Source organism: Scheffersomyces spartinae, assembly GCF_019049425.1.
Source record: "Scheffersomyces spartinae strain ARV_011 chromosome Unknown scaffold_16, whole genome shotgun sequence".
Lineage (NCBI taxonomy): Eukaryota > Fungi > Ascomycota > Pichiomycetes > Serinales > Debaryomycetaceae > Lizanozyma > Lizanozyma spartinae.
The window spans coordinates 361087-374383 of record NW_025065063.1 but is presented as its reverse complement, the minus strand read 5'-3'; the positions used below and the strand labels follow the sequence as shown (position 1 = coordinate 374383).

Below are 13297 nucleotides of genomic sequence, written 5' to 3'. Positions count from 1 at the left end.
ACGTGACTAGCTATCATTTAAAATATCCTGACTCACCTATACGGGATATTTTAAATAACTCAATTTAGGATTTCTACAATATTCTCTCAGCTATTTGTTTGCAACCAACAGATTACATAATTGTGTCATATACGATCCTGCATGTTTCTGACACAATACTTCAACATTTCTTAGGTCAATATTTAGGTTTTATTAAAATTTCACTAATTGCTGGAATATCCTTTATTTTTATAGATGATATTTGTTGAAATGGACGTTCTAAGTCTTCTATACGAGTCATATTGTTAGTAGTTTAATCACGAGTATTTCTTATCTTCAAGAGGTCTTATAATATTATCAGTATTATATAAATCAGAGTTGATTACTTTTCTATATAACTTTATTCTAAGTCTGAGACTTATGTTGAAGTACTGTGTCATAAATATGCAGGATCGTATATGACACAATTATGTAATCTGTTGGTTGCAAACAAATAGCTGAGAGAATATTCTAGAAATCGTAAATTGAGTTATTTAAAATATCCCGTATAGGTAAGTCAGGATATTTTAAATGATAGCTAGCCACGTGGAATGACGAACAATGATAAATTGTTCTTGGCAAGCTTGCTAATCCTATATTAGCAGTAGGCTATAAATACGCCACCATAAGTCCTAGACTTAGAGTAAATTTTTATATAGAGATTATCAACTCCGAATTATATAATACAGATAATATTATAAGACACACCTCAAGATAAGTATTACTTGTGATTAAAATTACTAACAATATGACCCGTATAAAAGATTTAGAAGGTCCATTTCAACATCCAATTCTTCTATATGGGTCATATTGTTAGTAGTTGAATTGCATGTAGTATTTATCTTTGAGGTGTTGTTATGTTATCGGTAATATTTAAGAGAATCGATAATTATCTATCTAAAATTTTGTTCTATTTGTAAGATTTATAGTGCCTTATTTGTAGCCCGCTCATATGCACATGGTTTATTTTGTCCTAATACATGTGATTGTAGTACTACTATTACTGGATTGCTGGATAGTAATACTGAATTAATATGCTTGGCAATATCAATTTATCATTGTTCGTCTTTTCAGGTTGGCTGGCTATTATTCAAAATATACCAAGTTACTTATCTGGGATATTTTGAGTATTTTCTGACCTGAACTGTTTGCAACCAACAGACTACATATTGTGTCATATACGATCCCGCATATTTATGACACAGTACTTCAACATTGGCTTCCTTGATTCTCGAATCGTCAGTCTAATGACGTTGGCCGAGCAGCTTTCATAAAGTCTGCGGCATTAATACTCATCTTGTGTGACTGTGATTTGCGATTTTTTTGATGGATATGAGTAGATTGTTTTATATCACAACCTAAACGAATACAGTAGTTCCAGTTAATTTTCATACTAGGTAGTGTATTTTTCGTAATATAGTAGTATAATATTAGTTTCAGGAAATGTTTATACCTAACGTATAAATTATTCGTAATATTAGATTTTTTATTTCATTTTGAAGATATAATTTTACTTAAGAACAGCTAAAAAGACTTTTTAATAAGCCTAACAAGGTTTTGTAATTAACCTGAAACCTTACGAAACTGTTTTTTACATTTTACTAGTTTCGAATTTATTTGTTTATATAATGTGCTGTTTTTTTTTATTCGACATACTGATCTTTTAATTGTTTTAGGTTTACTTTAAATTTACTGACCATGATATATAGATTAAGAAGATATATTGTTCAAACAGACATCGATATGTTGAAATGGACGTTCTTATTTTTGTATACAGGTCATACTGTTAGTAGTTTAATCGCAAGTAATACTTATTTTTGAGGTCTGTGTTGTTATATTATTTGTACTATTTAATAGAGACTAGATACTTCTCTATATGACATTTTAATCTAAGTCCGAGACTTATGGTGGCTTATTTATTGCCTGTAGTCTTTCCAAGATACATTGCAAAGTGAGCGTTCGGTTATCTTCAACTATGCCTTGTAAGCATTCTTTATGCTGATGTTGAAGAGGTTTTTGTCCACTTTTCTTAGGTTCCTCGTAGATACCATTGACCTCCTTTACAACTTTTTTTTTTAATTTTTTTTCCAAGTGTAGGCTGTCTGTAAGCGGATATCACAAATACCAGCCGCTTTATAGACAGAACACCTTTTTTCAAGAACAAGTTGTTAAAAATGTTTCTGGAGGCTTTCGGGATGGTAGTTTTATGGTCCTATACTGTTGATTTCGAATGTGTATTAGATATCACCCCCACATCAGAGCCTATCTCTACATCAGAGGCTGGCTCTACATCAGAGCTAGTTTCCTCTTTTATATCTGGGTTTATTTCTAAAGGATCACACACATCCATTTCAAGAGAACCACCAATATCATTGGTATTTCCTACATTATTTCCCAGCACACTTTTACATCTTTACGTTTGATTGGTATCATAATCGGTATCAACACCACTCTTCTTAACTTCTATATTTCTCTGGTTCCTAATTAATTTGTACTCCTTATAACTAAAACAATACTCCAAGGAACCACACATTCACACTCAAGAATCATTTCATCTTTTCCAAGATTAAATGGGTTCCCAAGATTATCAACGTAATCCTTCAGTGTAATTTCAGCTCGCAAATCCATAAAACAAATACCTTTAGAGTTAACTTAATTATTAGCAAATGACACTTATGCGTGGAAAGGTTCTATTGTACGGAATATGCTCTAGTATTTATAGTGCACTATTTTGGGGTATTTTTTAGTCATTGATTTTTAGCACTTACTATCCCTATTAAGAAGCCTTTTTAGCTGTTCTTACGTAAAATTATATCTTCAAAACGAAATAATAAAAATAATACTACGAATATTTTATGCGTTAGATATGAACATTTCCTGGCACTTCTAACGAAAATTATACTACCATATTATGAAAAATACACGACCTAGTATGAACATTGAATGGAACCACTGTGTAATGTTCTACAAATATACCACAGCGGTGCAATACCACGCGTTTTGTTCCAATTAAGCATCATATTGGTGAACGGAAAACAATACATGTGTGACAATCCTCTAAGATTTAATAAAATTATTATATTGAGAAAATTTCTAGTATTAAAATATTATCTCATACTATTAAGTATTACTACGGTAGTTTGACTAGGTTAATATGTGATTACTGTTAACTGAGTAATTACTTATTATTAATATTTGCAATACTTGCTGTTAATTGATCGTTAGGTGCAGGCGAAATAATGGAATGTCAGTTCCAAGAAAACGGTCAGAAAAGAAGATCATGGCAGGAAGTGTTTACTAATCTTAACCATTGGTTGGTTTCTATATGGCTTGTCAAAGTTGAAATATGCTGGGGATTATTATCCGGTTTTATACTCTTTAATATTATTTACTGGTACAGAATCCCCTCTATAAAGTATTCACTTCTTTTTATCCTTCGTTGTCTATATATCAATGGTAAGGCTGCAAATATAAGGTCTATTGTTCCCAAATATCATCACAATGAGAAGAAGAGTAGGAGACAAAGAGAAATAGTGGGGGATGCCAAAGAACTATAGTGATAAAAAAAGGGAGAAAGGAGAATATAGTCCACAAGTTGTCTTAATCAAGAGGGTCGGTGCTTAAAGCGTGAAGGAAGCTAGGGTTGAATTGAGAATTTCAATCGTAATTAGAGAGGTAGAAGCTTAAAATTTACTTAGGATCTTAAGTATTGAAAGCACATATCTGAATATACAAGAGATTAAGAATAAAATGAGCACTTTGCATTAGGCTATTTGCACTAACCAATATCTTCCATAAAGTTTTTCGACGCGCTACCCTATTTTTTGAACTCTTTGAAGATTGTAGCTATCTGTGTAAATTTAACAGACTATTTTTTCTTGAAGCTCTTATATGACATTAACATGTAGTTCAAGCTTGTAAATTTCATAATTGTGGATAAGTTGATTAGAAATAAGTTTACCGAATAACTTTGCAATTCACATCACCAATTGGAGCAATGGTTTATCTCTTATAACATTTCATCCCCAGTAAGATTTACAATAACCATGAATTTTTACTATATCAATTATTATTTGGATGACTTTTCATAGTTAGTATCTAATCTATCCTTTATCCTAGTGTTAGCACTGTACATGGAAGGAAACTATTTTTTTGTCTGCCACTGTAGTGATTGCACTACATAATTACAGCTATTTCAACAGCTTCCTTTTAGTTAGTCTTGTAATAAAATAATGTTCCGTCTCAATGTGGTTTCGAAAACTATTATCTACGAACTTGATCAGATTTCAATGCAGCTTCCATTTACAATTATGTTTCTCTTACCTTTTAATTTAGAGAAAGTTTTAAATTTCACCTGTCCTTGAAGAGTTTTGTTATCCATTGTGGTAATCAAAGTAATGGCCTGTAATCACTGTGTAATGACTTTCCCGAACCCTGGACCAGAGGAACCATCTATAAAAATTCCAATTACAGCAAACGTTTGATTCAGGTGTAATTACTACAACAAATGTGCGTCATCCTTTGAAGAAAACACTTCTCTGACGTTTCCAAGATTTACCCTAATAAAATCATAATTGGTGAGTTTCCACTAGAGGCCTAGATTGAGTTGACTGGGGATATATGTATTTGCCATTGTAGTTTTGAGGAAAAGGCATTTAATCTGTGATTTGGGGCTGCAATGAGAAATTTTGAGAATGATTAGAGGAGGGAATACCCACTGTTTTAAAAAGCTAATTACTATCATTGAACTTTAGTACGCATAGTGACCACATATTGATGGTCAGCCATCGAGAATTTTCAGAAGCCTGAAAACTCACACATTCACCAAATGTTACATTGTAATGGTTATTATAGAATCACTTAAAATAGTACACCAATGGTTATTTGTTAGTTAATCCGTCACAAGTGCCGACCATGAATTTTTGGAGGTCAATTGTCAAGTGTACAATCGCTTTCCCATTTTTCAATAATATTGGTGCACAACACTTAATTTTCAACAGGTATTTGACAACTGACTATTAATTCTAAATAAAAAGACTCGCGTATATCAAGTTCTCTGCTTTTTTGTTCAATATCCAGCTTAGAATATTGAGCACCTTGTAACAAATTAAACATCAAAATCCCTTGTATGGACAAGTTCAACATCTTTAAAGGCGCCATATATTACCAGTACGTCGGTTAAAGGTTTTCTTTGACAGGAGGCTCGCCACTTCGATGTCTCAGGGTGCAACATTCTGCCTTAAGACAATAAACCTCGTTTTGTCTTCACCCCATGGTTCCTTGTTGATATACAATGTATGTTATTTGGCAACGCTTGAATATTTATTTGTCAGTGTCTGTTGAACTTTTTTTTGTTCATTGCCATTATACACGACCAAAGTAAGATAAACGGAACGTGGTAATTTGATGAGAAGAATGAGCTGTTTATCCAAGTTAAACCGAGAAGTCGTAAGCTCAAGCTATCCATGCCGAGGTAACTGGACTGAGAGAACAGTCAAAAAAGTCCTCCGCTTAGACTGTCGCTCTCGTTAATATCCACATGGTAAGGCCTTTTACCCGAGGCAGAGGAAATAATGAGTGGAGAAAGTGGAATGTAAGTAAAAGAAGAAAACCCTATATTTTATAAAGTAAGTTGAATGTCAAGTATTTTTACCTAGGAACAATACACCTAAATAACAACACATTGCTTAACCTCCAGTAACAGATACCGATAACCTACTCAATAGAGAAGCTCAATTTCCTACCATTATTTCACATGCACTACTTTGGCTATTATAGTACCCAAATATTTTTATCTATATATAGAAATTGTCTAATGATTACGTACTTTAAAGATAATTACGACAGTGTATTGTATAGTGTTGCTGTTGCTTAAATCTTTCAATGCATTCAATCCCAACGCTAGCTCGTACCAGTGCTCTTTTTCTTAAAATTTCCTCTCTCTATTAAATTGACACAAAAGAAAGTTTATAATTGAATCAATGTTGATCGAACATATCTGGAATTCAATAATCAGAATGTTATTCATGGATTTGTTTATTGTACAGTGGTTCTATTTAATATTCAAACTAGGTCGTGTTCTACATAATATAGAACGACCGTATTTAGCAAGTGGCGAAAAAGAAAGAACGAGTGACTTCTTCAGGTTTTCTGTTCATCATAAGCATTATTTTAAAATAGTGCCTAAAAATATATTTGATACCTGCACGCTAAGTAAGCTTGCGACTCTCAAGTGGGGCCATAACGGGTTTGGTATTAATTGAAATTAAAACCCAAATTTTTGTGGCAATCTTGTAGTGCACCTCTATTCGAAATTTGGTAGGTAGTTTTCTCATATTTGTACCTTTTGTATCTCGGTTTTCGGAAAAGTAAATAGGTTAGACACCCTGTGAGTTTCCCCTGGTGCGACGCGAATTTTTTTGGAATGCCTCTAAACGGTTTGTGTCAGTTTTATCCGTAAAATGTGGAGCATTAACGACAGGACACATCAAAGGGTCCAATGCCATTTGGATCCTACAAATATCTTACTGTACGGTCTGTATTGTTGAGTGTATCTCTCACACGATATTCTCAAAAATCTACAGTTTAATAGAATGTGGTAGGTTGCCACTGGAGTTTGATGTGAATCATTAAGTAATACTAAGTTTTCCCTTGGACATTTAACCCAATATCTATTTACACATTCGGAGTTATGGTAGAGTCTATGTACAGTATGCATATCAATCGTAAGTGTTCAGATACGAGTACGATAACACACAAGGTTGCATTTGACTTTGTGGTATCCTAAATGGCTGTGAGGTGAAAATGCTCATAGTTTTTGGTGAACAGAACATCACATGTGCTTCATTGTAGAGACTTTGTGACAATATTAATTCCTATTCTACTGATTTAGATATCAAAGAATAGGATAATGTAAAAGAAATGTTGCTAAAAAAAAGGTCATAAAATAATTGCCAAACGATTGCTATTAGATATAATTGGAAACTGCAGGATTTTGGTTCGTTGCTACTAGGGATGTCCAAACAAAAATAGAGTTTGCCGATTGGCTTAAAGTAAATAAATAAGTAATGAAAGTCCTCAAGTGAATTTGCCAAAAGTATTACAACCTTCAGCTAATACGTACGTAACTTTGCTGACTATTTTATTGGATGAACTAAGTGAATCATATATTTGGACTTTGAAAACATATATTTCAACTGATGAAATTTTTTACACAACGAAGGCCCCTAATAATAATCATCGGCTTAGTTTTTTCAGTAATTATTCTCCAACTATGGAATGGAGTACTGCTGTATCCAGATTATCTTCTGCCGACTCAGGTTTTCGGACTGCTGGATGGTAAAAAATCTGAGGATGAATCAAGTCCAGATGTTCAAGGAAGCATTGTAGCTAATCCGAAACATGACTTTTGGGAGAGAGTATTTGACAACGTGTTCGACAATGGTCCTCAAATAGAAAATATTGACGAAGCCTTCAAGTTGAAAAAGGGTTCATTGAAGGGTTCATTTCGGGAAGCGTTAGAATCAAGAGCCACTATCTCCGAAGATGCGTTAAGCGAATTAAAGATAAAGCATGCAGCTTTCGTAGCTGGCATACCCGATAAGTTGCAAAATGCTTACAGAAAAGGCACCACAGGTATTGTCTTAGTTGGAGGTACTAAGTATTCTTGGTTGGGCTACCTAGCCATTCTTTCTTTGAGAAATACTGGATGCACCTTGCCAGTAGAGGTGATTATTCCAACCTTCGCAGAGTATGAGCAAGAAATGAAATTTTGCCATAAAGTTTTACCTGGTCTCAATGCAAGTTGCGTCATTTTACCCGACAAATTAGGTCCAAATGTGATGATGAAATATTCTTTCAAATCCTACCAGTTTAAGGGGTTAGCGATGCTAGCTTCATCATTTGAAAGCGTTTTGATGCTTGACTCAGATAACCTTATGGTTCAGGACCCTTCGCCTGTTTTTCATTCCGACTTATACAAAACAAAGGGTATGATTCTCTGGCCCGATTACTGGGAAAGAACAATGTCACCTGAAATATACAAATTGTTGGATCTAGATGTTGATGAGACAAAACGGGTCAGGTTACAGCGATTTCCATTCGTTCTCTCAGAAGACTCACCACAGGCTCAACCAGAGGAAATGAAAAAAGTCCCTTATTCTGATTTATCTGGTACGCTTGAAAACTTATCTACAGAATCAGGGCAGATGATTATTAATAAAGGTACCCACTTTCAAACTTTATTGTTAAGTTTGTACTATAACGTTTACGGTCCTAAATTATACTACAGACTAACTTCTTTAGGAGGTGCTGGTGAAGGCGACAAGGAGACCTTTCCTTTAGCAGCATTTGCTCTAGGTCAGCCATTCTATCAAGTAAAGACTATGATGAAAACAATTGGCTTTTACAAAGATAATGGTGGTGGATTCAGAGGTGTAGGCATGGCTCAGAGAAATCCGTTGGAGGATTATCAGTTATACAAAGAGCATTTTGAAGTTCCCCAGGGAGAGGGAGATTGGGATCATTTAACAATAGAGGAGCAAACACAAAAAATCAACAAGGTTAAGAATAAAGTCTTCGGTGGTGGTGGTCCTGCTTCCGTATGGACTATGCATTGCAACTTCCCAAAGTTAGATCCTGCTGGCCTATATGGTGGTGAATTTTATGATAAAGATAAAAAAAGGTTGAAGTATCGTATTTTTGGTAAAACAATCCCTGAATTTCCAAATAATAAGAAATACGACTTTGAGTTAGTCCAGTGGACTAATATCAAGAAGTCACTATGTGAAGATAAAATAGAATTTTCTTACTTTAAGAAAAAAGATGTTGATTTATGTGAATTTATAAATAATCAAGTAGCATGGTTAACGGAGACCACTCTCGTTCCCCCAGAGGATATTCTAAGCGATTCAGACGACTCCGAATCGCAAACTAGCACAGACAAAGAGAAGGAGCACAAAAGTCTGAATGCAAATGAATCAAAAAATCAAGCTAAGGAGAATGAATCTGATTCTAATAAAAATGAATAGGACGAGCCAACAGACAACTTAACATAGAAGGTGCTGATTAAATTAACAACCCAACTATATGGGGCGTGCCTATTTAGCACAAAGATATTACCAATTGTTCATCCTCAAAAAGTATAAATCATTTCTGATAGGTTAAGGACTAACGGTTAAGCATTTGTCGTTAATAATACAGCATATTGTTCAAACACTGATAAGTGCTTGATTTTAAGGCAATATTATAGCTCAAACAACATCTTTTAGTTGCCAAACATTTATCTCCACTGAAATTCCAGTAGGTTTAGAGGTAGTGGTAACAACAAAATACCATAAAGAGGTTCAAAATACAGAATCAAAGAAGAATGTGTTTATAGAAAGAAGTCAATTGCTATAAACTAATTACACCTATAAATATCTGAACTCTTATCTCAAATGTTGCACAATAATAAGTTACTTTCCTTAACGAAAACCATATGGAGGTAATTCTGAAACGGTAAATTCAAGTCGAGAAAAACAGGCTCATTCAAAACGTTTATATTCTACCAACTTTTATCAAGTAATGATCTCATTTTATTTTTCTTTCTGCAAGATACCATGTATTCTTGAGAGGTTTCTTTTTTTTTGGAAAGATACGATATATTCGTGGGAAAACCATTTAGAACTATATAACTAGTACTGTAGAGTGCTCTAAATGTAACAACCCAAATATACTCTTAGTTGAGATCCAGCCTGCCAACCGTCTATTACACACTACATTCCACTGTGTTTCACTCACAGTGTTAAGCACATAGGATCCATATAATGTCTTTAGCCTGTAATTAGGGATTCACCTTACCCAGAGAGGAAGAGTCCTTATGGGAGCTTCTCAAACCCGGAAGGGAGCCTAATTAACCCTTAGTAGGGTAACCCTCACCTTTGATGTGTCCCGAAGGGATCAATAGTTCCTAGGTCTGTAAAAAGCAATAGCAGAGTCCTGTTCATTCGCTAACAGTATAGAGTTGTAGTTGCAGTTGTGGTGGTCGTCGCCTGCATGAGTATTTACCTGGACCAACCCTAAAACATATCTAGGTAGCGAGATAGAACAAGTTCCACAGGAAGAGGAGCTAACATCGAGTTTAGCTCCATTGGACACAGTAGACCACATTGGATCCACCAGTAAGACGAACAAGAGCATGCGGTTTATAGATGTGTCAAAATTGTAGATGGTGCAATCATTAATAGACAGAGCGCACAAATAATGTGGCCAACTGGTTGGATATCATCATGTAGTGGGACATATCAGTCATAGTTAAAGCGATGGAGGTTGTCAAATGAATAGAACCCACCAACTTCAAATTTGTAAAGGTCTTTCCCGAAAATTTCTTTTGTGATCGAATTCTGTGTGTTATCAATATTACACTATATTTTGCCTTTTGGTTGGAAATTGAGTTTATGGCCTAGTTGGTGATTGACGTTCATATTGTGTGCGTTTTTCAATAACTGAGTTAATGAGTTCGATTCTCTCTGAGGTAGATTCGCTCCAGTGGCGCAGAGGTTAGCGCTTCGTGCTTATAGCCGTGTTACGACGATATGGTTATCCATAGGTCACGGTCGTGTGAGGAACGCGACGGTCGTGGGTTCAAACCCCTCCTGGAGCATTTACTTCTTTTTTTGCTACAAGGCATAAGATGAAAATTTAACCTTACATATAAGTTCCATTAGTCTAAAATTTGGCCAGTCTAAATAAACCATTAAATATATAAAGGTATAAATAATTTAGTTCGAATACCATACAGTCATTAACGCATGGGCTTCAAGCAAAATTTAGTACACGCCAGTGTAAGAAGAATAAATAATTGTGAGTAAGATACTTCTATCTTATTCTTGTTTAGTTTTTGGTTGCGTAGTTCCAACCTTAATAAACTTTAAGAATCGATCGCCGTACTCAGTAGCAGGAACAGATGAGATAGTTGCTCTAGGATGACTTATAGACCTCCATACAGTCTCAATCCGCTTAATCCAATTATATTTGGTTAAGAAATCAATTATTCCCAAATAATATATTTCTTGTATCGGATTATTATCCTCTCCTGTGGCTCTTATACCACCATCATGACCATAGAATACATATTTGGATCTTCCAGGGAATACATTGCTGGGTAAATCATCATCTTGAATATCACGTGGATTAGTACGGATCAACTCATCTTTATCGTTGGATCTTGGATCAAACACAGATAAATGATTCGCCATTGCTTGTATGTTCCCCTTCTTGACATCATGAATTCCTAGTAAAAGCGAATAATCCATTGAGTTGATCTTTTGAAGGAATTTCACGTCCGAATCTAATTGTTTAAAGAATAGATTTCGTTTTCGAGGACCAAACTTGATTCTAGCATCTCGTTCAAGCCAATTCAAATCCTTTAATGTAACGCTGCTAAGATCTGCATCAGGACCTTCAATCTTTGTGAGACGACCCCAGGTTGAACCCTTCAAATCATACTTCACATGGATAGATCTATGAGGCGGAAACAAATTGTTCATTACCAAAAAATGTACTTTGCGTAGCCTTCCATTTCGAAATGGCATCTTTACTCTATGTAAGCCATAGACTTGAGAAACCAAAGTGTTAGGATTTTCCTTAACATGTTCATAATAATCTTTGAGAACACGACGTAGTTGCTTGTGTTCTGAATGGTGAATAGTCTTGATAATAAATCTAAAATCATTCGAGTAATATAAGAATGAACCGGATTTCCCAGGAGAGCTTAGCTCACTGAGAACATACTTCCCAGTTATCGACACTAAATAATCAGCTGGATCAATTCCAAAAAGTGAACGTAACTCTCTGAACACTGCAGGACTATAGTCCTTAAACTTGAAATCATACTTAGAAGAAGGAGTCAACTCGCTTCCATCAATATTGAACGATAGTTTCTTCGTTGTCTTGAAATCCTCATGAGTAAGTTTTGTCATCACTCCTGAACATCTGGAAACTGCAACTCTAATTCCAGTTAACATATTATATGCCATAACAAAATTCTCATGACCTTCACTGACTTTGTTTCCCAAAGTTGGATACTTCTCATCAAAGGAATATCCCTTCCTTCTTGATCTTGTAGAAATAACAGGGGCACCCACAGGCGACACCACAGGACCTGAAGGCTCTCTAGAAGCGGATGATAAGGCGGCAGTAGGAGATGCTGCTGCTGCTGTTGAACTATCTTCTTCAAACGACATACGTTTGTTCTTTGCTTGCTTTCGATGTTCCATAATGGTATCAATCATTTTTTTTATTTCCAGGTTTGTTACCGAGTTCCTCTTTGACAGCAAACTGGAATTACTACCTCTGGTAACTGTATTGTGTGCTGAAATGTTGTGGAAACCATTCGCGTAAGTGTTCCGCTTTGTTACGACGGGCTTGTGGATTTCATTAGAAATATCCACGTCCAGCGTAGATAAAATTAAACTTGGCTGTTGCTGGCCTTTTGTCGACGATAATCTGTCATGAAGCTCAGGAGTCAACTCTTTGAAGGTTGGTGTAGTGTGACGACGGTAAGCAGCTGGTGCAGACGCTATGAGAACAGGTGTTGAAAACTCAGGAATCGCATTTGATTTTGACGCTGATAGCTGTACACTGGCTGATGATGTATCCAAACTAAGAGTAGGTTTGGGTATTTGAGCAGCTTCTTCTTTTGGCTTTCCTTCATCACCAGCTGCTGCAGCAGCAGTAGTAAGATTAGCCATGGGCATCAGATAAACACTGTCAATGGGATCAACCGTTTGAGATCTCTTTTCTCGTGTTGACATGGTCAAATTTTTAAGCAATGAATCCAGGGCATCCTCAAAGTGCAGCAGCAGCAGAATCGGCGCGATAGTGAGTATGGAAGCATCCTTATCAGAAACGTTACCATCTGATCCAGCCAATAGCACATTTAGATGACCTTCGTGGTTCCCTACTGTGTCTGTATTATCGACGGAGGACATGGTCGTTTCATTTGTGAACTCCGAGATATCCAGCGTCGCAACATTAGATGATGTTGGTGAAGAAGGGTGTATTATTTCTTTAGAAAGATTTTGCTCTCTGGTATCTTTTTTTTTCATATTGGTGTTCTCTGTTGTACTATTGGATCCCACTGTAATGGGCACATTGTGTGGATGTTTTAAAGCTGGCATAACCGGTGACAGTTCCAAATGAATCATTTCTTAAAGTGTGGGAAGTGTTGCCCTGTAGTGTAAATGATATGGTATATAATGCAATTTGTCGATTCTGGCAGTTGCATAAAGTACTTAGC

At 35.5% G+C, this 13297-nt stretch overlaps 2 protein-coding genes and 1 non-coding gene across 3 annotated transcripts; 2 read left to right on the top strand and 1 right to left on the bottom strand.

The window, feature by feature from the left end:
* Window positions 1-6611: 6611 nt before the first annotated feature.
* KQ657_001577 (alpha-mannosyltransferase) lies at window positions 6612-9047 on the top strand (the record flags this gene model as incomplete). Its single annotated transcript, XM_043192369.1, has 4 exons — window positions 6612-6616; window positions 7093-7099; window positions 7131-7137; window positions 7387-9047. The coding sequence occupies 4 exons, from the start codon at window positions 6612-6614 to the stop codon at window positions 9045-9047; spliced, it is 1680 nt and encodes a 559-aa protein (XP_043048341.1).
* Window positions 9048-10539: 1492 nt separating this feature from the next.
* KQ657_001576 lies at window positions 10540-10660 on the top strand. Its single transcript has one exon. It is a non-coding gene; the product is annotated as a tRNA-Ile (tRNA).
* Window positions 10661-10880: 220 nt separating this feature from the next.
* MSS4 (1-phosphatidylinositol-4-phosphate 5-kinase) lies at window positions 10881-13205 on the bottom strand (the record flags this gene model as incomplete). Its single annotated transcript, XM_043192368.1, has 1 exon — window positions 10881-13205. One exon carries the CDS (start codon window positions 13203-13205, stop codon window positions 10881-10883), a length of 2325 nt encoding a protein of 774 aa, XP_043048340.1.
* Window positions 13206-13297: the final 92 nt, after the last annotated feature.